At 35.5% G+C, this 23,564-nt stretch overlaps 3 protein-coding genes across 7 annotated transcripts; 1 reads left to right on the top strand and 2 right to left on the bottom strand.

Annotated features, from left to right (window-relative positions):
- Window positions 1-472: 472 nt before the first annotated feature.
- On the bottom strand, window positions 473-3,303 carry LOC129745966 (sorting nexin-21-like). 4 transcript variants are annotated; one of them, XM_055739370.1, is made up of 5 exons: window positions 3,184-3,303; window positions 2,976-3,133; window positions 2,673-2,897; window positions 1,186-1,897; window positions 473-1,121 (listed from the first exon to the last, which is right to left on the bottom strand). In XM_055739370.1, coding segments are annotated over exons 2-5 (1,074 nt in total). In that variant the 5' UTR covers window positions 2,977-3,133; window positions 3,184-3,303; the 3' UTR covers window positions 473-985. The 4 variants fall into 4 exon arrangements, with proteins under 4 accessions (XP_055595345.1, XP_055595346.1, XP_055595347.1 ...); XM_055739371.1 differs by having other exon boundaries at window positions 2,976-3,118; window positions 3,184-3,292; XM_055739372.1 differs by having other exon boundaries at window positions 2,976-3,052; window positions 3,110-3,262.
- A 1,061-nt stretch (window positions 3,304-4,364) lies between these two features.
- On the bottom strand, window positions 4,365-17,482 carry LOC129748819 (apolipoprotein D-like). Its single transcript, XM_055743575.1, has 6 exons — window positions 17,266-17,482; window positions 17,058-17,167; window positions 5,050-5,298; window positions 4,911-4,990; window positions 4,706-4,801; window positions 4,365-4,634 (listed from the first exon to the last, which is right to left on the bottom strand). Exons 2-6 carry the CDS (start codon window positions 17,072-17,074, stop codon window positions 4,483-4,485), a joined length of 594 nt encoding a protein of 197 aa, XP_055599550.1. The 5' UTR covers window positions 17,075-17,167; window positions 17,266-17,482; the 3' UTR covers window positions 4,365-4,482.
- On the top strand, window positions 5,437-8,589 carry LOC129748818 (zinc finger protein 250-like). Of its 2 annotated transcripts, XM_055743574.1 has the most exons (5): window positions 5,437-5,574; window positions 5,643-5,729; window positions 6,084-6,628; window positions 6,710-7,043; window positions 8,108-8,589. In XM_055743574.1, the coding sequence occupies exons 1-5, from the start codon at window positions 5,535-5,537 to the stop codon at window positions 8,413-8,415; spliced, it is 1,314 nt and encodes a 437-aa protein (XP_055599549.1). In that variant the 5' UTR covers window positions 5,437-5,534; the 3' UTR covers window positions 8,416-8,589. The 2 variants fall into 2 exon arrangements, with proteins under 2 accessions (XP_055599549.1, XP_055599548.1); XM_055743573.1 differs by having other exon boundaries at window positions 5,643-6,628; window positions 8,108-8,588.
- Window positions 17,483-23,564: the final 6,082 nt, after the last annotated feature.

Here is a 23,564-nt window from a genome sequence, read left to right as displayed (position 1 = left end):
GAGGGAATCCTCCATTAGTTGATGACGGCATGTTCTTTCCAAAAACGAGGACGCAGTTTTTCATTCATTAAATTTGGTCGAATAACGTTAGGCTAAACGCTGTACGAATGAATATCCGATCTAATGGACGTTGGACTGAGTTACAATTTATTTAAATGTGATGACATGGTTAATGTTTCATTCCTTATTTAAGATAAACCTTGAAACCAAGGTCATTTGCTTGAAATGTTGTATGCCTGAAACTAAGGTAGATTTAAACATTTAACTATAAATTTAGGAAATCGCCTTGTTGACTGATATTAGGTATTTGTTTTCTATTCGTTTTAGTTGTTTAAAAATAAAGAAATGGGATAAGACAACAATTCCATTTTATGAAATTGAGTTCCATCAACGGCATTTTTCTAAAACAAGTTAAAACCAAACCCCACAATCAACTGGATGTGATACACCACAGCTCAATTACTGACAAACCTTCAAAATTAATATCATGTATATTGCCACAAATGATGAACATAATATCATATAAAATTGATATGATATACACTGAGCAGTGTTTTGATTTCGAGAAGGTACCTAATCGCTGTCATAGAACAATCATTATCATGGTGGTTATTCTTACAGGAGAGCTAATAGGTGTATGTGTATATCAACCTGGTCCGAGACAACTGATTCGTAAACCTTTTTTTTTTACTACAACACAACCATAAAACATAAACGTTATAAATTTCACTACAGATGAGCTAATGAGCTAATTTTGTACCTAATTATCCGGATCATCACAATACTATGCCAATACCAGTGCACTTGGCAAAAGCTATCCTAACAAACATATAAAATCTATGTTCTACCCAGAGAAGCTAACACGAAACAATGGCAAAGATTTTTTTTTTGAAAACCGATAATTAAAGTGTAAAGGTGGATAAATGAATACTTACTGCTATCGCGCGTTTTGGGGGACCCATCTGTTACCAGCAGCCACATTTGGTTACGTGGTTTCCGATCGAGGATCCAGAGCATGGATAGCTTGGGCCAGGGTAGGGCCGCCTTTTACTTTGATACCTTTCTTGCCCATCTCGTCTAGGCGTTGTTCTAAAAGGGAGCGATCCCGACCACGTTGCCACCTAGGGATGGTTTGAGTTTTGCTTTGTGAGATTTTATATTTTTTAAGGTTAGAGAAAAACTTACCATAAATGCAAGCAAGTTTGAAGCAGGGGAATGTAGAGTACCAATAGTTCCGTATCGCAGACATGCTCGTATCGTCGCAAAGCCAATTCAGCCCATTGTTCTGCCTGTGGGTGCGGAATAGGCGAAGTGGTACAGGCAGTTACCAGACGACACAGCAGCAACAGAACCCATTTGGATTTATCCAGGAAGATTTTGTTCAGCACGCGGAAGATGTTCTCCAGAATCGGAACGGCCAGCTCGTACCTTCGCTCGTCCACTAGCTGTCCAGCCCTGCGCAGTTCGTCGGATTGTAAAAATTCTAGAAAATGCTCCGAATCACGCAGCGAAGGCACTGTTATGATGTAGTCCAAAAAGCTTTCAAAGGCCATACTCCGTTCCCCGGCCAGTTCCTGGCTAAAGTTGCCCATAAGCACCTTCTTGGGAAAATTGACGGACTGCAGCAGCTGCGGCGATTCCTTACGGAGGCTCTCGTACAGCTTCAGGAAGTGAGTATAGCGTCGTTCGATAGTCGTTGGATGTGGATCGCTGGCGCTATCGTTGTTTTTGCGTACGCTCACATCGTAGACGACGTACCGTTTGCCACCGGGCGATGAGGCCGCACAGCCTTCCGCGACGAGCCCATCACCAGATGGAAGAATTCGAGCGAACAGGATCTCGAAATAGGCCGCGGAATCGCTTGGCCCCGCACGACTCGAGGGACGGCGCCAAATGTCTGATGAAAAAAAGATTATTAGAACGAGAGGATAAAACAAGCTTTTAAAAATAAAGTATGACAAAACCCATTAGAAATGTTTTCTAAAAGATTAAACACTTCAAAAATTCAAACTAATGAATCATGATCAAAAAATTATTTGAGTACCTACTAGAAATTCAAAATTGGAAAAAGTTTTCAAATATAGAATTGCAAATAAGGCATAAGCAAAAAAATTAAAATTAGGTTTAATCAATATAAAAGAGTTTTACTGAATTGGAATGTCACACATTTTATCGAATAAGCATAAATTACTTAGAACAAAAATTTAGGAATCGGAGACCCTTTTTAAGTAGAATTTTAGTAAGGTTTTTGAAATTCTGAAAAGATCTAGACTGGTTTTCAAATTGTCGAATATGTCAATCAATGAATTGTTTTGAACCTTTTATAAACCGATTTTTAATTTACCTTAATATGGTAGCCCTATTATCGGTGCACTGATTCCTAGTCAAAATACCAGCGACAATAACTGCTAATAATGAAACCAGATAAGACAACGAAATATGACCAAATAAAGCGGCTAAACGTATGCGCATATTCTACCTGCAAGCAACCAAACTAAAGATGACTCATCCGTAAGTGAGTAACAAGACATCTTCCAGTCATGCAAGACTAAATCAATAACAGAAAGTGGCAAAACTAAAACAAATAGCAGTCACACAAATATCGCAACAACTCTGATTCCGTAAACAAAACAAAAATTATTCCCCTCCTGTGCCAAAAACGGAGGAAATACCTTGACCGTGATGTCTTCTCAAACCGGAAGCAAAGCTATTTGGAGGAACAGTTGCTGCGGTTGTTGTTAGGGTAGCAAACCGTTTGTCTATGGACAACATACTTTCCTCGAACGCCTCCTCCACGGGACTATCCGGATCCGGATCATTTTCGACGGGGTCCGACCCTCCGGTGGCCGCATTCAGGGTATCGATTGTCACCCGATGGCCCACTACTGCCGGATGCACTTTGAAACGAATAAAGAAGTGACACACGTTAATTATCATCAATCAGTTCAATCGCAGAGCACGCCCATTCAACTTACTTGTTAAGTCCTCTCGGTGACCTCTTTATTCTGAGCCAGAATCACACAAAAACACGAAATCAAACCACGCAGCTTCGCTATCAAAATATTACCGCATCAGAAACATAACGTAACAGAAAGACAACTGAGATTACTTGGTACTTCTGGAAAAGGGGCAACTGTGAATCAATTCAATTAGATTGGCCGCAGATAATTAAATGAAACGTACGTTCACTTCTTCGCTGGCTGGCAAGGCAAGTGCGAAAATTCCCTTTTACAAGCTCTTTGTTTACTAGAAAATTCGAAAAGAGAGAAGAAAAAACACAGCCACAGCCAGCCTCAAGAAAGATTTCAAAAGGACGAAACAAACGTGATCGAAAAATCTTCTTTTCTTCAATAATCTTCGAACTTTAAAAAACTACCATATTCAAAAAAAGAAGAAATGAAAATGTTCTATAACTAAAAGATAAAAGAATGTAACTTTGAATGTTGAATACCAAAAATCAATTAAAAGTTTCGTCATTTTGAAAAATAAATGAGTATATACTACACGTCAAATCGAAAACAAAAATTTTCTCATCGTTTTGGGACAAAAGCACACATTAAAACCAAAAAGCCTAAATTTAATAAGAACAAAATTTGTTAAAGATTTAATTCTTTTTTCAAAACTTTCAAAAACAATCTTCAAAACAAAAAATTACAATAATAAAAAAGTGACAAAAATTTAAAATCTTCATAAATAAAAAAATACAATAATGACCAAAACAACAAAAATTTAAAACTTAAAAAAATTACACAATAACAAATACTACAAAAACGACCAAAATTACAAAAACAAAAAATCCAAATTGAAAAACAAAAGATTAAAATACCTTATTATTAAAATAACAAAATTTTCAAAATTTATAGAAATTACAAAAACAAAAAAATCAAACATATTACGATTACCAAAATAACAAAAATGACAATCAACGAAGTTTTGACTTTTAAACATATCGCAATGTTCCCACAACTTGAAGAAGATCAAATCAACCACGGAGTGCCGGGTAATCTTCGAAGGGCATTGGCAGATGACAAAGAAATGGCAACGAAAGTGATGAATATTTTCATTCAGTTATAAGACAAAATTTAGCATTTTTTGCTACAAGGGGAATGACAAAAAGGTCTATAATATAATTTTAAAAAAATATACAAAAATTATAAAAAATACAAAATTGACAAAAATGCAAGCATACACATATGACACATAATGAAAAAAAAAAAATTAATGAAATGACTAAAATTGAAAAAAGTATAAAATGACAAAAACCACAAAACTGAATAGCAAACAAAATAAAACCAAAATTGAAAATTTATTTATTAAAATATCTAAAATGGTTGAAATGAAAAAAAAATCTTTTTACGAGTGTTTTAACTTGTATTTAATTTGAAATTATATTTTTAAAGGTTGAATAAATATGTACGAGTTGTAAATTTACTTTCAAAATATTCAAAAGCAGCCTCGATTATAGCCAGATTTATGCAGCTATCATATTAGCAGCTTTTTGATATTGTTACAATTCTTCTGGTCCGTTCGAATCAGGTAGGATCGTGTGAGTTTAGCAGTATCCAAAACGGTGTAAGCCTGATTCATCACATCCACCGGTGGCGTCCGATCTCTCGTCAGAATCCAAACAACCTCTGAAATAAATTTAAATTAAATATAGTTTGTATGCTCTTAAATTTTGAAAAAAAAAAAATCGGAAACTCACTCGTGTTGAAGAGACCACCAATCTCATTACAGGAATATACCACGGCAAAACTTTTGTAATCCGTTCCGAGTACCCAATACGGGGATTCAACTTCAACTGAAATGATAACAAAAAAAAAAATTTAATTATCATAATTTATACATTTCGTAAAATGATTAACTGAACAGTGGAAATAACTGCTTGAACTCAAAATGACTCGACTTACAAGGTATTGAGAATTTGACGGCCAGCTTTGCCGGTTCAACTATCCGTGCCGAACCTCGGATTGTATTTTCAGCAAGCGTGCTAAATATATTTAAAAAAAATCAATAACTATTTTTCACTCAAAAGAAAAAAAAACTTACAAAACATTCTGTTGTCGGTTGAACACCGAAACTGTGCCGTCACTGTTTTTTCCGTATTCTGCTGTCACGCACCGGCCCCCAAATTCAAAGATAAATGGATACTTTTCCTGTTCGTACCAGAGGCCGAGATAGGAATCGGCGTTGAAATCCGGCTGGACGGCCACTTCCGGGCATTTGCCGAGGGAGAGGATTTGACCATTTGTGTGTTGAGATAGGAGCGCTGTTAAGGCAACGGCGAGTTGAAGAGATCTGAAATTAGAGAAAAAAAACTATCTATTAAATGCTAGAATCTTAAAAATAATTGATATTGGTATTTCGATACAAATTTTGGTCAAGTTTATTTCCGTTCCCATTGTGCAGAATGTAAACAAATTCAGTCGCAGGGGTTTGTTTTGGTTGGCTGTGGAAAATCACAACAAATTTCGCTAGAAAAGTTCGATATTTTCTAAAGTTTTATTTTAATTTATACGTTATTCTAAGTGAAAATGCCTCGAAAATCTAAGGATAACTCAAATAAAAAATCTGGTAAGTTCTTAAAAAGGTTTCAAAAGTTTTCCTCAGACGATTATTTTCTAGTTTTTTTCTAATTCAAGCAATGGAAACGGTTGTGTTGGAATGTGCCGAAATCAAAAACGAACCACCGGATGGATTTTCGTACGAGGAACCGGAAATGTCTTTCTGTGAGTACCGTCTCAAATGTAACCACGTGTCGGTCCAAACGTCCAGAAAAATTGGTTTAAGGGATCGTGCTGTCCAAGTTGATTCACTGCCTCGGCCTAAGGAACGCTCTTTGGACGTTGAAGCTGTCGGAGTCGGAATTCAAGATGAAGCACTTGTTGCAAAAGGCAGCGTGCAAATTCAATGTCGCATGTGTTTGCGCCGGATGTCTCGAGCCAGATTGAGCTTTTTGATGTTTCCTCAGAATTCGAGAATTCTTAACGCTATCGGGATAAAGATTTATCTGGGAGATGCGTATCCGTTCATTTGTCGGATTTGTAACGCCTTGATTGATCTTATTTTTGATTTTCGTAAAGCGTGTCACCGAGCTCGGGACTTGCTGGTCCAAGAACGGAAGTCGGTTGACGATGATGGATGGGATGACGCGGAAAACCTGAATGTCGTTGCTAACTGCAAACTTATAGTGGACAGGCATAAACAGAAGATTGATAAAGCCTATGACGAAATTCTTACTAAGCGACACGAAACATTGATAAAACCTAAAATTCATGACAGTGTTTCAACTCCAAACGATCATGCTCAAAAAGAATCAAAAAAGCTCGAATTAGAGCCCATATATCCAATAAACTGCTTAAATAAAGATTCAGAAATTGGAACTGAAGATGCCATACAATCCGTTGATCAGAATGAATCAAACTTAGTTTGTTCGAGTCCCGATAGTAGGTCTTCAGATCATTTCAATGCTGAAATTAGTAACATTGGTGACAAAAAGCGAATATCTAGTCCCGTATCACATTTGGAGGTGTCACGTGAAAAAACCAAACGAACTCGTATTGTGACGAAACCTTATAGGAAACGTGTTAAGGTTGAAGCAGAAAATGAATACGAAAGTGCTCAAAAGGTAGATGGTCTTCTCACGTAATTACAAATCATCCCAATAAATTCTAAGATTTTTTAATTCTCTGCTTTTCGCTTCAACAAGACTCACAAAGCCCGTAAAACTGCGACCGACCCAAACAGGAAACGAGGAGCCCTGTGCGATTTCTGCGGCACCTGGATCGAATACCACTCGATGGAAAGCCATAAAAATCAACACCTGGGGGTTCGCCCGTATTCTTGTCAGCACGAGGGATGCGAACAAGCCTTCCACAGTCGCAATCTGCTGATGAAGCACATCCGTCGGCATCACCGGGACGATGGACCCGAGTATCAGACCTGCGAGATTTGTGACCAACGGATTAAAGGACCGAAAGGGGCGCTCACCAAACACCAGAAAATTCACTCGGAGGCGAAAAATTATGTTTGCTCGGTTTGTGGTAAATTGTTCAAATTATAAATTTTAAATACCATCATGTCACCATCTACCGCCCAGTTAAGCGGTTTTTCAACTTCAAACATGTGTAATAAAAAAACGACGGCAGATTTTTATTCGCTTTCTTTTCCAATACATTCCAAAACTGCTCTACTTTAAATAAAAAAAATAGTGGAATGCGAAAAATGTACGCTTTTCAAAATAATTAACTAAACTTTGGGGTGTTCAACTGGCCCTATTACCGCCCACTCGACTTTTTCGGGTATCGAAAATGTTTTCTTAAGGAAAAACTATCTAACAACACGGAAACTGTTCTTTTTAATATTGTCCATGTAACGAGCTGTCAAAACCATATTTTGGATCTTGAGAGAATACATTTTGTGAAATCTTTCCCGCAAATTTTGTACAAATTTTAACAAAGTGCGTTGACTGACAAAATGATGATTCCCGGCAAACAGCCTCAAGTAATCGGTTACTTTCAGCGATAAAACATCATTTTCTAACGTAATCAAACTAAATGCTTCTTACAATTTACACTTTTGACACAATACATGCGTTAAAAACAAAGAAATTGTGCGTGACCGGTAATTAGGAACCCATACTTTTATTTATACACCAATTACCGCCCATCACTAAACGCTTCAAAAAACAACAACTATTGAAAAAATCGAAAATTTTCCGATGCAAATCTATTCTACAAAAATCAAACTATCGTTTCAAGTCGATTGTAGGGCAAATAGGTACTATTTAGTAAACAAAACCCCTTTTTTCCCTAGGATCACAGTTATGCTTAGTTCGCTAACAGGCGTCGAATTCAATAATTTGACCGGAAACGAAAAACCAAATATTTTATTTCTGGCTATAGTTAGCGTAATTAAGTGATGATTTTTCAGTGAAATGGTCGAACAATGATGCCGACACAGAACACAGGTCTTATTTTTGGAGAAAATATTCCAGTTTTTTCGAAATACACACAAAAGGGTGATTTTGGGCGGTAAATGGTGTCTGGGCGGTGAATGGTGACTTGATGGTAAGTAGAATTTAAACTTCTCTACTTTTTTAACTCAGGTAAAGGATTTACCACGCCCGGTTACCTCCGACAGCATTCTGTCATCCACAGTGATGATATGCCGTTTGCATGTGGAGTATGTGGTCGAAGGTTCAACAATCGATATAACATGCGTACGCATGAAAGGAAGCACGTTCAACGAGGAGAAAGTTTTATATGCGATCCAAATGATCCCGGTGATCTTTCGCAGAGTAATTCAACGACAAATGCGGCACCCGTATCGTCTTTGGGAAGCCAATTTCCCAGTTCTACTTCACTGGAAACGGGGCAACACTATCAGTATCAACAGCCGATTCAGCCCCCGTAGCACCGTTGTCGCGATATAGGTATGATATAACTGTTTGTCAAACTTTTTTTTTGTAAGCATTGAATAATTAGTAAGAGTTATTGACACAAGATTATGCAGGCTTTGCCTATCTGCAAACAATTTACATACACATGTGGTAATTTTTTAGAAAGACTATTTTGAAAATAGAGTGATGAGAAAGCCTTGAAATTTAATGAAATATTCATTGAAGCGGAATATAATAAGGTGACTTATGTAAACATTTTGTAAATAGGTACTCCACAACCATTGGGTATAAAACATGTCTGTTTTTTTTTAAGACGATAACCAGTTTTTGCTGAAATAAGAGACTTGATTTGAGCGTACGAAAATCCGTCCAAAAAAGAATGAAATCGTCTGTTGGGCGATAATAAACCTCAATTTCAAACCGGCACCATTTTTGATCGCGTGAATTAACTTTGATAAATCTTGACCAGAAACGAGATCATACATTTTTACATCTTTGGACCAAATTTCAAGATTTTTCAATGAAAATTGCCTAAGATACATCAAATTTAGTCATGATTTTTTAAATTGTTCTGAATTGTACCGATTTTTTTTAAATGATCTTTAAATTAAGGTTGCATAAATTAAGGCTTTTTTTTTCAAGGGAGTTCAACAACCAGGGTCATTCTTCCCTACACAGCAAATTTTTTTTTGCTGGAAACCAGCAAAATTTTGCTGGTTTTTGTCCCGCTGACTTTCCAGCAAAATTTCCAGCAATTTCAATTGCTGGAAAAAACAGCAAACGTTAATGCTGGTTTCCAGCAATTCAAATTGCTGGAAAATCAGCAATCCAGATTGCTGGAAACCAGCTATTTCTTTCAACACAACCGGTAGTATTTAGTATGAAATTTATATTTCAATTCAAAATTAAAGTTTAATATTGGCTGTGCATACAATAAGCAATAAAAACAATTATTTTCTCCCATTTTCAATAAGGGATTTATTCATTTTCAAAAAAACTTTTTTTTCACCACTCTAACACCGGCTCTGGGGTGGCCGCTTTGTGCCAAAGTGTTGATCATCCGCCACCTGTAAAAATAGTTTTGATTAGTATCTTCTATGGAATATCTACCTGTACAATAAAAACTTACCCTTGACTTGATGCCTGGTTGCTACTATATTCTAGCAACCAGGCATCAAAATAAAATAATTATATTAATTTAACCTAAATTCGTAAAATAGAATCTCACCTTACTTCAGCGTACGAAACAAAAACTAACTACAAATTGACAACTCGATTGCTGATTTTCCAGCAAACTAGATCAATTGCTGGAGAGTCCAGCAATTTGAAAACCGATTGCTGATTTTTCAGCAAAAATGACAAGCACATAACCGAATGCTGAAAAATCCAGCAATTCGAAAACCGATTGCTGGTTTCCAGCAAAAATTTGGATTGCTGAACGTTTCCAGCAATTTTTTTTGCTGGAAACCAGTGATTGAAATCCTCACCAATTTTCTCATCAGAGGTATTCAAAATATACGCTCTGAGGCCTCGCATAGCTATACAGAAGACGATACATATACATTCATTCAAACCTCCCCCCATGAGGAGGATCTGCTCTGAGAGACACTATTCGTTTGCTGCCCCGAACGAACTCTCTCAACTTTCGGTTGCTACATGATGCATAAAGAAGACGAGGCACACATACTCATTTACGTTATTGAATTTGATGGACTCAAGCCGATAGCTGCGTTGAGGAGAACATCTTCAACCTCGCCGCAAAGGTTGAGGCAACAACTACAGCAACCGAACTTGTTGCATTGGATAGGCCCGCAACGTATGGAGCAAGGAGAGGGGAGGAAAAAGAAACGAAAACACTAGCTGCCTGCGTGCGGTTGCTGTGCAATAATAGCAACAGCAGAAAAACCTCGGGTATTCGATCCAGGCACAAACGAGGAGACTCGGGTTTGCTCTGCCTTTTGAATTCGGTTCCCTCAAGAATGTAACAGGAGATGAGTGAGAGCCATTCGTTTGGTTTTTTGGATTCGCTGCCTCGAATGTATACTGCTCCTTGAAGGCGGGCCATGTTGAGAGTGTATGCATCATCGGTTTTGTCGTTTTCGCTGCCTCAAAGCAACCTTTGCTTCCGAGTAAAGCAGTGAGCGAGAGATGGTTGATCGACTCATGCTCAGCAAAATTCAATCACTGCTGGAAACCGAGGCAAAAATTTACAGTGTACAGAAATTAAGGCGTCTGCATTACCTTAATTTATGTAATCTAAGCTGAATAAGTGGTATCCTAAAAAATCCTGATTTTTTTCTTCGTGGTGTCCTGATTTTTGACAAAACCACCTGGCATCCCTGCTTGGGCTAAACGTGGCATTCTGGAATGCTTAAATTAGGGGCATAGTAGGCACCTCTTGGAGGATTGAATCTGGCGCCATCCATATATAATATAATAAAAATTTAATAACATGGGAGAATGTTGTCCACAAAATGTCACACAGAATGTCACTAGTTGTTCAGGAGGTTCGATTTGATTAATAAGTAAGCAGGGTAGCGGTTTTGAAGCATTTTTAAAAAGTACGGGAACGTACGTCACCCTGGACGATCAGCAGGAATCCGTACGTTATTCGCTTTCGCTTAATTCGGCCCATCATCAATAGTTGCAATCCCTTTAGACCCGTCTGGCCGACCTCGGATCATGTTATACGTGTTCGGTTCATCTGAGCAAGTATAATTCAAACCAGCAGAAGTTACTCGGGAGCTTGAGCTCCCGTTCGCCATGCTTCGTGTTAGACTCTGGAAAGTCATTCACGTCTTTCTTGCGAAGTGAGCACGTCAGGATTTTTTTCGAGACCATCGAGACCATCATTTACAGCTACGGGACTTTCATATCCTTCTTGCCGCACAGGGTTCACCAAAAAAGCACTTTCCGAAACCGCCATGGTTTTAGTAAGCCTTGGATTTCGTCTAGAGTAGACATTACTTACTTATTTACTTAATGTTACCGCGCCGATCCTCCTGTGCATAGGGCCGTGGTAAAAGACCTGCAGGCAGTCCATATTTCGGCGACTAGGCTTGACCGCCACGAGTTTTTGGGTCTGTTTCTTTTTTGATATCCTTCTCGTCCTCATCTTTTCGCAGCGTGTGCCCAATCCATCTCCACTTACGTTCCCGAATCTCGATTTCTAGCGCTCTTTGATGAAACCGGCGATGTAGTTCCTCACTTGAGATCCAGTTGCCAGGCCACCAAGCGCAGATGATATTCCGCAGGCAGCGGTTTAGAGTAGACATTCCAGAATCCAACTGGAGATGCAGTTCTCACAAGTTTCCCTTCAGTGGAGCTTCATCAACTATCCCATTTACGATGCTGAGAACAGCCTTGTCCCGACCGTGAGATCCTTTCAATTCCGAAAAATACGTTCCTCACCACGAACTTTGGTTGTCTGCTGGTGCAGACCCTTTGGGTATGTCCAAACTTGGATTCTTTAGCTAACAGTCGTTACTTGACCACTTCTAGCGATAGATTCCTTCCGTTCAGATTTTCAAGGGTCGTCACCAGCGGATTGAAGCCATCTGGTGGAGTCAGAAACAGTTGAGACATCAGATCGCTGACCTCCACCTTTGCGCCAGAAGATTTCAATTGACGGATCAAACGCTCGGAAATGCGCCATCATCGATTGTTCTTTTATACGAAGCCGATCCAAACATTTCCTCTAGAGCCTTTAAAAAAACCCTCGCCGTCTTCTTCTCCCGTACAATGCCCAGGCATTCAACGAACACGAACCAAACCAACAGGGAATTCGCCTTCCGATTCGCCGCCCCCTGGAGGACTGTTGAGATTTGTCTAATCGTAGATCGATGGGACACATAACAACATACACATATTGATTGAACAATTAGTAAAGTAGCCATGGAGACGGTTTTTGTATAAAACACAGTTAGGCGAAGTGCAATAAAGTATTCCAAGTTCTACCTCCAAGCCGAACAAGTCCCTCCTTTCCCCTACCCAAAGTGCTTCCAACAACAGGTTATGGGCCCAGAACTAGTGGAAAGGAGGAGACATGGAATCAACAGTGGCAAGAAGTGCCAGCGCCGATGAAAGGACAACGAGCCGAAGCCCGAAAGGACAACGAACTAGGAACCATCGGGAGAAACCAGAGCCACTGGAAGGTCGTCGGTGCAGAGCCATATGTAGGTCTTTGAACGGAACCGTGGAAGTTTTTCGGACCAGGACCCAACTGGAAGATAATCGAATCGGGAAGCGAGGTGGAGGTTGATAAGCCAGGAAATACGGAAGGTCGTCGGAGAGGTGCCACGGAAGGTCGTTTGGTCTGATACTTATACTGTATTTGTTTTCTCCACTCGTGGAGTGTTCCACCGTACCCGATAAAAACAAACATAAATCCTCGCCAGTGTATTGCTACCTCGCTCACTCACACGCTCTCTCGCAACACTGACAAAATTTTCGAGGCAACACCGCCCGATGGCAGTGCAACACCAGGTCAAAACCAGTGCAACACCGTCCGAATAAACAAACAGTTTGACAGCACCTAGTGGTGCACCAGTGCACCACTCGGCAACACTCGGCATAAACAAATACGGTATTAGAAGGTCGGCGAGTCGACAGCCAGCGGAAGGTGTTCGTGCCATTGATGAGGTGTCGGGCCGAAATAAGTGCGTCGATCCGGAACCAACAAAGTCGTTGGACCGGAGCTACTGGGAAGTCGTCGTACCGATAGCCATGGAAGGTTGGCGGCCGGTATCATGGAACGTCTTCGAGTCAGAAACCAGGTGGTGATCGTCGGAGCCACTCGACGACTTTCGAGCGGGGTACCACGGAAGGTCGTCAAGCCGGTGCCATTGAAAGTCCTCGAACTGGAAAGCCAAGTGAAGGTCGTCGAGCTGGACCACTATAAATGTCGTGATATGAAAGCAACGAATGAGGTCCGATGCGTACGTTGAAGAGGAGAACCGCCGTAGGCAGTAAGGAGACTGCGAAGGTGTATGTTGAGGAGAAGTGTTGAGATTTGTCTCTTTCTCATCAAAGCTTCGAAGGAATTTGACAAAGTTTATTAACCAACGTCTTCATGGTTTGGGAGTTAGGATTTGTTGAAGCACTTTGGGCAGTGGAAAGGAGTGATCTGTTCTTTGTGATGGTAGAACTAGGAATACTTTATTGCACTTTACCGAAATGTCTTTTATACAAAAACTATCTCCATGGTTACTTAAGTAATTGTTCATGAATTATGTCGACCTCCACCTGGTTTCCCGATTCGATGATCTTCCAGTTGGTTCCTCGTCCGACAACCTTCCACGGTCTCCCGCTCGCCGACCTTCCAGTGGCCTCGGCTCAACCAATGTGGTGGAAAGAGAGGTGATGAGAAAGAAACGTTGCAAAAGTAGAAGTAAAGTTTTTTCTTCGTAAACATAGTTACCATGACAGAAGTGACGTCACTACCGACCATTTTCGCGACGCATTTTGCCTAGGATAAATGAAGCTCCCTGACAACGACGCTTCGCGACGCAGGGCTTGTTTATGTTTATTTTTCTTTTTTCTCTCCGACGTGCAATAGTGTGCGTTCCTTTGCGCCACCTTAGTAAAAATGTACCTCATTGCGGCTCAACGACCTCGATATGGCTCTGCACCGACGACCTTCCAGTGGCTCTGGTTCCTGTCTTCCGGGCTTCGGCTCGTTGTCCTTCCATCGGCGCTGGCATTTCTGCCACTGTTGATTCCGCTTTCTCCTCCTTTCTACCAGTGCTGGGCCCATAACCTGTTGTTGGAAGCACTTTGGACAGTGGAAAGGAGAGACTTGTTCTGGCTGGTGGTAGAACTAGGAATACTTTATTGCACTTCACCTAACTGTCTTAAAAGCAAAAACCATCTCCATGGTTACTTTAGTAATTGTTTATTAATTATGTGTACCTACCTAAACTGTCAGCCAAAAGTTTGGGATCACCCGCTAAAAAACATGCAAATTTTGATCGTTCATATCTCAGCCATCTTAGGACGTATTGCAAATCTTCTGATCTCATTTGAAAGATAATGAGCAATAGCTATTTCGGGGGTATTTTGCTCAGAAATAATGTTTTAGTTTTGCACCTAAAACGATTGTATCCCATTTACCCGAAAACCATTGCCCAGAATGGATTTTTCCCAGAATGACAAATACCCGAAATCAAACCCCAGAATGAACCATTTCCCAGAAAAAAATTCCCCAGAATGCACCATTTACCAGAATTTTTTTCCCCAGAACGGACCATTTCCCAGAATTTTTTTCCCCAGAATGGAACATTTACCAGATTTTTTCCCCTTGTATTTTTATTTGTTTTTTTTTTCTAATGAATTCTTGAATATTTCATATGATTCGAAATTAATTTTTTCTAAATGATTTTTTAAATGGAACTACGACTTTGAAATTTTCAAACTAAATTTATTTTAGAACCAATATTGTGCTTTGTTTATGGTTTAGGTACTTTAATTGATTCAATGCTTACCATGGTCCTTTAAAAACAGTTTTGGTATCCGACTCCTCACGCTGCGCGTTCGAACTTGAAAGACGTTTTGTCCTTCACGCTGTCGCGTGGCGGACGGGTCTAAGGGATCACCCCTAGCTTTCACGCAGACCTAGGAAGCCCCGGCAGACCTAGACCAATGTCTTAGGGCCGCCGCTTTCGACGGCGGGTCGGCGGCCTCCTCGGATTTGGGAGCTTCGGCGGCTTTATGCCGCCTCGGCCCCTTCATCCTCGTTGATTGCGGCCTTGCCGCAAAAGAATAAAGTTATGAAACCCCATTTTTTTTGTAACAATTCCTTTTTTTTTAAAACAATTTCTAGTAAGGATTAATGTTTTCAATTTTCTGGGAAATGGTCCTTCTTGCGAAAAATTTTCTGGTACATGGTTCATTCTGGTAAAAAAATTTCTGGGAAATGGTACATTCTGGCGAAAATTTTTCTGGGGAATGGTTCGTCTGGAGAAAAAAAATCTGGGGAATGGTTCTTTCTGGCGATTGGAATTCTGGGGATTTTTCATTCTGGGCAATGGTTTTCGGGTAAATGGAGTACAACCCCTAAAACTTAACCTAAAGTTAGAACATTTTAAAAAATCGCACTCAATATTCAAAGCCGATCATCTCGGGATAGGGTGGACCAAATTTCAAAATTTGAGTTGCATTAGAATCCTTATTCTATACTTCTCAAAACACAATCAAAAAGTTTTGTGCAAAAATTGAAGAATGTACTTTTAATTTATAAAAAAGACACTTAAGTTATCGTCCAAAAGTTTGAGATCACCCCTAGTATTGTGTATCACCCAAAAGTTTGGGATCATTCTTTTAAAAACAAGCAAATTTATCTCATTCATATCTTTCTCATCTAACATCGTATTGCAGATCTGAAGGGTTCATTTATAAGCTTAGGAATTGTTGTTTTTTCATAAATTCATACTAAAATTATATTTTAGAGTGATATCCATGAAAAAATTACCTGAAATTATTTGTTTTTTTTTTTTTGAAAATTCACACTTAAGATTCTGAGTGTTTTATGGTTATGGATTTAAAACATAATTTTTGAATGAATTTAGAAAAAAACATCAATTCCCAAGCTTCAGAAGATTTGCAATATGTCCTAAGACGGCTGAGCTATGAACGATCAAAATTTGCATGTTTTTTAGCGGGTGATCCCAAACTTTTGGCCGGCAGTGTATGTTGTTATTTGAGAGGGGATGAATAAGCCGTAGACGCTTAAAATCCCGGAAAAAAAGTTGTTATTCGTCCCATGGGAGATATTAACCAAACAGTAGCGCCAAAATGTCCTCCATAGAAGAGTTTATAGAGTTTGGGAAGCTTTTGGGAACAGACATATAATTAAAAAGAAATTAGCTCCCAATGTTATTTTTTTAATAATTATTGGGCAAAATTTTGTCATGAGAAGTTCTAGCAAGACACGCCGACGGAAATACATTTCATTTTTCACAAAAATTTACGAAAAATGTGCAAACAGGTCTCACATAAGAGCAGACATTTCAGAAGTGCATGTTTCATAAATGAAATATAACACTTAAATAAATCTATAAAAATTCTAAATTATTTTGAATCTTCTTCCAGTAGAATAAAAAACTCAAACACTCCGATTATTCCAAAAAAAAAACCATCAAATTTGTTACATTGGTCAACAGAAACCAGGATTAAATTCCAGTTTTTTCAACCAGGGTTTCTTCTTGCTTTCCAAAATAGAACTTTCGTAAATTTAGCTTACAAATATCTCCAACATTTTTTGAATGAAAGTTTTTGTGGAAATATCACTTTTATTCAAAAACTTTTAAAATACTTAGGTGTGTTTTCAATCGCAAGAAAAACACCACTACAACTCAATTTATCGCTTAGTAGCTATCAATTTTTTTTTTCTAAAAATATTCAAAAGACTAGAAGAAGACCTAAAAGTTGATTCAACATACTTTTTGAGAGATCTTTGAAGTAAAAAGCCGTAGTAAAATGAGTGTTAAATTAATCATTTTCCAGATTCTACGGCTTTAAAATCTGTTTTCTTTTTACCAAAGTGCAACACTCGAAATTTGTCCCTGATTCACACCATTGCATTTTCAACCGCTGCCAAACAAACCTCGAGCTTAATGGTAATTGGTGTTCAATGCTTCATTCAGCAACGGAAAATTACCTCACTTGCTTTCTCATCTTGACGAGCCGGAGCGCCGGAAACTTATTTGACTGCTGTCTCGAATCTTCTCGATATCTGGTACCAATTAATCACATCCGAGCCAAGTAGTGCTACAACATATGACGCAAAACGCTGCTCAGAATTTTATCTTTGACAATACACAAGCTTCTGCTAGTTGTTGTAGATTGAAAATAATAAAATGTAGAACCTCCTATTACTTCGCCAAGGGAACACATGTGCGTTTTGAACAGATCAAATTGAATTTGACATGCGATATTAGTCGGTTAGGTCAGTTTTTTATGTTGACATCGCCGACTTGCCAATACTGGTGATCTTCAAACTTCGAAACTGTTGCTAGTAAACACGGAAACACTCGACCGGATCGGTTGACGACGCGTCGCTGAATGATGAGCTGGTCCGGTACCAAGATCTTCTAGAGTGGACTTCATCTGTCTCAGCTCAGCATTCATTCGTCAGTTGTTTCAGTTGCAGCTCATACGCGTTTGATGCGGTAAGGTAAAATTATAATGACAATAACAGCAACAAACAAAAATTGCCGTGTTTACTCTCGTCGAACAGAAAATTGGAGCCGTGTGATAGCGTAATTCCGGGAAAACAAATGATAACAGGTTTTTTATCTGTATGTTTTGTGAATGTGAGATAGTTTTTAAGAATTTTATTATTGTAGTTTTTTAAAATACACTGGATACGATACTGTAGATTTATATTTTTGATGTCCAACGTTTCGACGGGTTTAAAATCCATGTATTAAGAAATTTAGGCGTTTTTTTTTAATTTTTAATGAATGCCAAATTAACATAAAAAAAATCGAATCTTGCTACAAAACAAAATGTTTGCTCGCTGAGCCCAAGTTCCTCACACGTATTCCATTATTTTTGTCATTTTTTGGGATACCTACCTATCTATTTAGTCTCCGAAAGACGGCTATCAAATTAAATCTGCAAACGGAGGGAATTCGTCATCGCCCACAGAAGATTTACATACGAGTTCCAGTACCAGACGTTCAATTATTCAAAATTTCTCATCTTAGTTCCGCATTGTGACGTCGTCGTTGGCTGAAATCAGGAAATCAAACGAAATGAATTATAGAAAATATAATCACGCTGATGATGAATTTAATCTGGGATCAAGGGTGAAGGGTGGAAAGTTTTTTTTTTAGAAAATATCTGAGTTTTCCACAAGGAAGATTAATGTTGATTCCTTCTAGAAAAAAGAAACAATCATGTTGACACATGCCACCGCCATCCGTTAATGGAACCGGCAGAAGATCGGATCTACGGCTTCAATGGGAATGTTTGTAAAAGCCGGCTGTGAACTGGGCTGTCTTCTGCGTCATTTCTTTTACGATCACTCTACTGACCTTTTTTTCCGCCAAGCTTTCGACAACTAGGCTCAAGTGAAAGTTGATAAACCTTTCGTAGGATTTCATTTCAATTTGTATCACAACAGTTGTGATTTCTTCCTACTTTCTTTGAGAATCCCACTGAGTCAAAAGTCCTTTAATTGTTAACATCAGATGTAAAAATGATTTACGTTTGATAAATTGTAGTCGGATATAGAACTTAAAAAATTGACAAAAAACTAAAATTACACAAACGACAAAAAAAACCATTGCCAAATTGACAAAAATGATAAAAAAGAAATCAATGACAACAATGTAACAGTGACAAGAATGGCTAAAATAACACTAATCGTAAAAAATTTATGAATGGAAAAATTGATTGAAATGACAAAAATGGTATCAAATGTAATTTTTGTCATTTTTACTATTTTTATGGTTTGGCAAATTTGGCGTTCTGTCCATTTTGTCATTTTTCTCATTCTTGTTAGGTTGGTCATGTTTGTCATTTTTCGCATTTTTGTCTGATTTGTGTTTTTCTTTTTTGTCTCTTTTGTCTATTTATTTTTTTAGTCTTTTTTGTTTTTTTAATCTTTTATGTTTTTTTGTCGTTTTGTCTTGTTTTTTTTCGTTTTTTTTTGTCTATTTTTGTTTTTTTTAGTCTTTTTAGTTTTTTTTTGTCTTTTTTGTCTTCTTTGTCTTTTTTTTATCTTCTTTGTCTTTTTTGTCTGTTTTGTCTGTTTTGTCTTTTTTGTCTTTTTTGTCTTTTTTGTCTTTTTTTGTCTTTTTTGTCTTTTTTGTCTTTTTTGTCTTTTTTGTCTTTTTTGTCTTTTTTGTCTTTTCTGTCTTTTCTGTCTTTTTTGTCTTTTTTGTCTTTTTTGTCTTTTTTGTCTTTTTTTGTCTTTTTTGTCTTTTTTGTCTTTTTTGTCTTTTTTGTCTTTTTTGTCTTTTTTGTCTTTTTTGTCTTTTTTGTCTTTTTTGTCTTTTTTGTCTTTTTTGTCTTTTTTGTCTTTTTTGTCTTTTTTGTCTTTTTTGTCTTTTTTGTCTTTTTTGTCTTTTTTGTCTTTTTTGTCTTTTTTGTCTTTTTTGTCTTTTTTGTCTTTTTTGTCTTTTTTGTCTTTTTTGTCTTTTTTGTCTTTTTTGTCTTTTTTGTCTTTTTTGTCTTTTTTGTCTTTTTTGTCTTTTTTGTCTTTTTTGTCTTTTTTGTCTTTTTTGTCTTTTTTGTCTTTTTTGTCTTTTTTGTCTTTTTTGTCTGTTTTGTCTGTTTTGTCTTTTTTGTCTTTTTTGTCTTTTTTTGTCTTTTTTGTCTTTTTTGTCTTTTTTGTCTTTTTTGTCTTTTTTGTCTTTTTTGTCTTTTCTGTCTTTTCTGTCTTTTCTGTCTTTTCTGTCTTTTCTGTCTTTTTTTGTCTTTTTTGTCTTTTTTGTCTTTTTTGTCTTTTTTGTCTTTTTTTGTCTTTTTTGTCTTTTTTGTCTTTTTTGTCTTTTTTGTCTTTTTTGTCTTTTTTGTCTTTTTTGTCTTTTTTGTCTTTTTTGTCTTTTTTGTCTTTTTTGTCTTTTTTGTCTTTTTTGTCTTTTTTGTCTTTTTTGTCTTTTTTGTCTTTTTTGTCTTTTTTGTCTTTTTTGTCTTTTTTGTCTTTTTTGTCTTTTTTGTCTTTTTTGTCTTTTTTGTCTTTTTTGTCTTTTTTGTCTTTTTTGTCTTTTTTGTCTTTTTTGTCTTTTTTGTCTTTTTTGTCTTTTTTGTCTTTTTTGTCTTTTTTGTCTTTTTTGTCTTTTTTGTCTTTTTTGTCTTTTTTGTCTTTTTTGTCTTTTTTGTCTTTTTTGTCTTTTTTGTCTTTTTTGTCTTTTTTGTCTTTTTTGTCTTTTTTGTCTTTTTTGTCTTTTTTGTCTTTTTTGTCTTTTTTGTCTTTTTTGTCTTTTTTGTCTTTTTTGTCTTTTTTGTCTTTTTTGTCTTTTTTGTCTTTTTTGTCTTTTTTGTCTTTTTTGTCTTTTTTGTCTTTTTTGTCTTTTTTGTCTTTTTTGTCTTTTTTGTCTTTTTTGTCTTTTTTGTCTTTTTTGTCTTTTTTGTCTTTTTTGTCTTTTTTGTCTTTTTTGTCTTTTTTGTCTTTTTTGTCTTTTTTGTCTTTTTTGTCTTTTTTGTCTTTTTTGTCTTTTTTGTCTTTTTTGTCTTTTTTGTCTTTTTTGTCTTTTTTGTCTTTTTTGTCTTTTTTGTCTTTTTTGTCTTTTTTGTCTTTTTTGTCTTTTTTGTCTTTTTTGTCTTTTTTGTCTTTTTTGTCTTTTTTGTCTTTTTTGTCTTTTTTGTCTTTTTTGTCTTTTTTGTCTTTTTTGTCTTTTTTGTCTTTTTTGTCTTTTTTGTCTTTTTTGTCTTTTTTGTCTTTTTTGTCTTTTTTGTCTTTTTTGTCTTTTTTGTCTTTTTTGTCTTTTTTGTCTTTTTTGTCTTTTTTGTCTTTTTTGTCTTTTTTGTCTTTTTTGTCTTTTTTGTCTTTTTTGTCTTTTTTGTCTTTTTTGTCTTTTTTGTCTTTTTTGTCTTTTTTGTCTTTTTTGTCTTTTTTGTCTTTTTTGTCTTTTTTGTCTTTTTTGTCTTTTTTGTCTTTTTTGTCTTTTTTGTCTTTTTTGTCTTTTTTGTCTTTTTTGTCTTTTTTGTCTTTTTTGTCTTTTTTGTCTTTTTTGTCTTTTTTGTCTTTTTTGTCTTTTTTGTCTTTTTTGTCTTTTTTGTCTTTTTTGTCTTTTTTGTCTTTTTTGTCTTTTTTGTCTTTTTTGTCTTTTTTGTCTTTTTTGTCTTTTTTGTCTTTTTTGTCTTTTTTGTCTTTTTTGTCTTTTTTGTCTTTTTTGTCTTTTTTGTCTTTTTTGTCTTTTTTGTCTTTTTTGTCTTTTTTGTCTTTTTTGTCTTTTTTGTCTTTTTTGTCTTTTTTGTCTTTTTTGTCTTTTTTGTCTTTTTTGTCTTTTTTGTCTTTTTTGTCTTTTTTGTCTTTTTTGTCTTTTTTGTCTTTTTTGTCTTTTTTGTCTTTTTTGTCTTTTTTGTCTTTTTTGTCTTTTTTGTCTTTTTTGTCTTTTTTGTCTTTTTTGTCTTTTTTGTCTTTTTTGTCTTTTTTGTCTTTTTTGTCTTTTTTGTCTTTTTTGTCTTTTTTGTCTTTTTTGTCTTTTTTGTCTTTTTTGTCTTTTTTGTCTTTTTTGTCTTTTTTGTCTTTTTTGTCTTTTTTGTCTTTTTTGTCTTTTTTGTCTTTTTTGTCTTTTTTGTCTTTTTTGTCTTTTTTGTCTTTTTTGTCTTTTTTGTCTTTTTTGTCTTTTTTGTCTTTTTTGTCTTTTTTGTCTTTTTTGTCTTTTTTGTCTTTTTTGTCTTTTTTGTCTTTTTTGTCTTTTTTGTCTTTTTTGTCTTTTTTGTCTTTTTTGTCTTTTTTGTCTTTTTTGTCTTTTTTGTCTTTTTTGTCTTTTTTGTCTTTTTTGTCTTTTTTGTCTTTTTTGTCTTTTTTGTCTTTTTTGTCTTTTTTGTCTTTTTTGTCTTTTTTGTCTTTTTTGTCTTTTTTGTCTTTTTTGTCTTTTTTGTCTTTTTTGTCTTTTTTGTCTTTTTTGTCTTTTTTGTCTTTTTTGTCTTTTTTGTCTTTTTTGTCTTTTTTGTCTTTTTTGTCTTTTTTGTCTTTTTTGTCTTTTTTGTCTTTTTTGTCTTTTTTGTCTTTTTTGTCTTTTTTGTCTTTTTTGTCTTTTTTGTCTTTTTTGTCTTTTTTGTCTTTTTTGTCTTTTTTGTCTTTTTTGTCTTTTTTGTCTTTTTTGTCTTTTTTGTCTTTTTTGTCTTTTTTGTCTTTTTTGTCTTTTTTGTCTTTTTTGTCTTTTTTGTCTTTTTTGTCTTTTTTGTCTTTTTTGTCTTTTTTGTCTTTTTTGTCTTTTTTGTCTTTTTTGTCTTTTTTGTCTTTTTTGTCTTTTTTGTCTTTTTTGTCTTTTTTGTCTTTTTTGTCTTTTTTGTCTTTTTTGTCTTTTTTGTCTTTTTTGTCTTTTTTGTCTTTTTTGTCTTTTTTGTCTTTTTTGTCTTTTTTGTCTTTTTTGTCTTTTTTGTCTTTTTTGTCTTTTTTGTCTTTTTTGTCTTTTTTGTCTTTTTTGTCTTTTTTGTCTTTTTTGTCTTTTTTGTCTTTTTTGTCTTTTTTGTCTTTTTTGTCTTTTTTGTCTTTTTTGTCTTTTTTGTCTTTTTTGTCTTTTTTGTCTTTTTTGTCTTTTTTGTCTTTTTTGTCTTTTTTGTCTTTTTTGTCTTTTTTGTCTTTTTTGTCTTTTTTGTCTTTTTTGTCTTTTTTGTCTTTTTTGTCTTTTTTGTCTTTTTTGTCTTTTTTGTCTTTTTTGTCTTTTTTGTCTTTTTTGTCTTTTTTGTCTTTTTTGTCTTTTTTGTCTTTTTTGTCTTTTTTGTCTTTTTTGTCTTTTTTGTCTTTTTTGTCTTTTTTGTCTTTTTTGTCTTTTTTGTCTTTTTTGTCTTTTTTGTCTTTTTTGTCTTTTTTGTCTTTTTTGTCTTTTTTGTCTTTTTTGTCTTTTTTGTCTTTTTTGTCATTTTTGTCTTTTGTGTCTTTTTTTTTCATTTTTTTCTTTTTTGTCTTTTTGTCTTTTTGTGTTTTTTGTCTTTTATGTGATTTTTGTTTTTTTTTGTCGTTTTTGTCTTTTTTGTATTTTTTGTCTTTTTTGTTTTTTTGTCTTTTTTGTCTTTTTTTGTCTTTTTTTGTCTTTTTTTGTCTTTCTTGTCTTTTTTGTCCTTTTTGTCTTTTTTGGATTTTTGGTCTTTTTTTGTCTTTTTGGTCTTTTTTGTCTCTTTTCCATTTGTTAAATTTTGGTCGTTTGTGCTTTTTAATAAATTTTTTTATCGTTGTGAATTTGGTCAATTTTGTAGTTCTTTTTTCATTCTGTTATTTTTTGTCAATTTTTCTTTTTGCTTTATTTTCACTTTTTTTTTCTGTTTTCAAAATATTTTTCATTGTTGTCTTCTTTTGCTTTGTGTAATTTTCTTTATTATTTTTTCGCTAACCGCTCCGTGTGATATGTCAATAAAATTGAATGTTTTTTCATTATTTTTATTTGGTTTCGTGTTTATTGGTCTTATCGGTGAAAATGATGTCCTTTTTAGCAATGAGCATTTCAAGATTATGAAATTTTTAAAGACGGATTGAAAGTTCGAGGTA

Source organism: Uranotaenia lowii, chromosome 2 (assembly GCF_029784155.1).
Source record: "Uranotaenia lowii strain MFRU-FL chromosome 2, ASM2978415v1, whole genome shotgun sequence".
In the NCBI taxonomy this organism is placed as follows: Eukaryota; Metazoa; Arthropoda; class Insecta; order Diptera; family Culicidae; genus Uranotaenia; species Uranotaenia lowii.
Note: the sequence above shows the minus strand (reverse complement) of the source record. Positions and strands in the feature narration are given on the sequence as shown.

Coding starts and splice junctions, on each gene's coding strand:
- LOC129748819 (XM_055743575.1), bottom strand. Junction 4,991..5,049: donor AACCGACAACAGAATGTTTT/GTAAGTTTTTTT, acceptor AAATATATTTAG/CACGCTTGCTGAAAATACAA. Junction 4,635..4,705: donor TGGTGGTCTCTTCAACACGA/GTGAGTTTCCGA, acceptor AATTTATTTCAG/AGGTTGTTTGGATTCTGACG.
- LOC129745966 (XM_055739370.1), bottom strand. Junction 1,898..2,672: donor GAGAAGACATCACGGTCAAG/GTATTTCCTCCG, acceptor TTTTTTCATCAG/ACATTTGGCGCCGTCCCTCG. Junction 1,122..1,185: donor CAAACTTGCTTGCATTTATG/GTAAGTTTTTCT, acceptor AACCATCCCTAG/GTGGCAACGTGGTCGGGATC.
- LOC129748818 (XM_055743573.1), top strand. CDS start 5,535: ATGCCTCGAAAATCTAAGGATAACTCAAATAAAAAATCTG. Junction 5,575..5,642: donor TAACTCAAATAAAAAATCTG/GTAAGTTCTTAA, acceptor TTCTAATTCAAG/CAATGGAAACGGTTGTGTTG. Junction 7,044..8,107: donor TTATGTTTGCTCGGTTTGTG/GTAAATTGTTCA, acceptor TTTTTAACTCAG/GTAAAGGATTTACCACGCCC.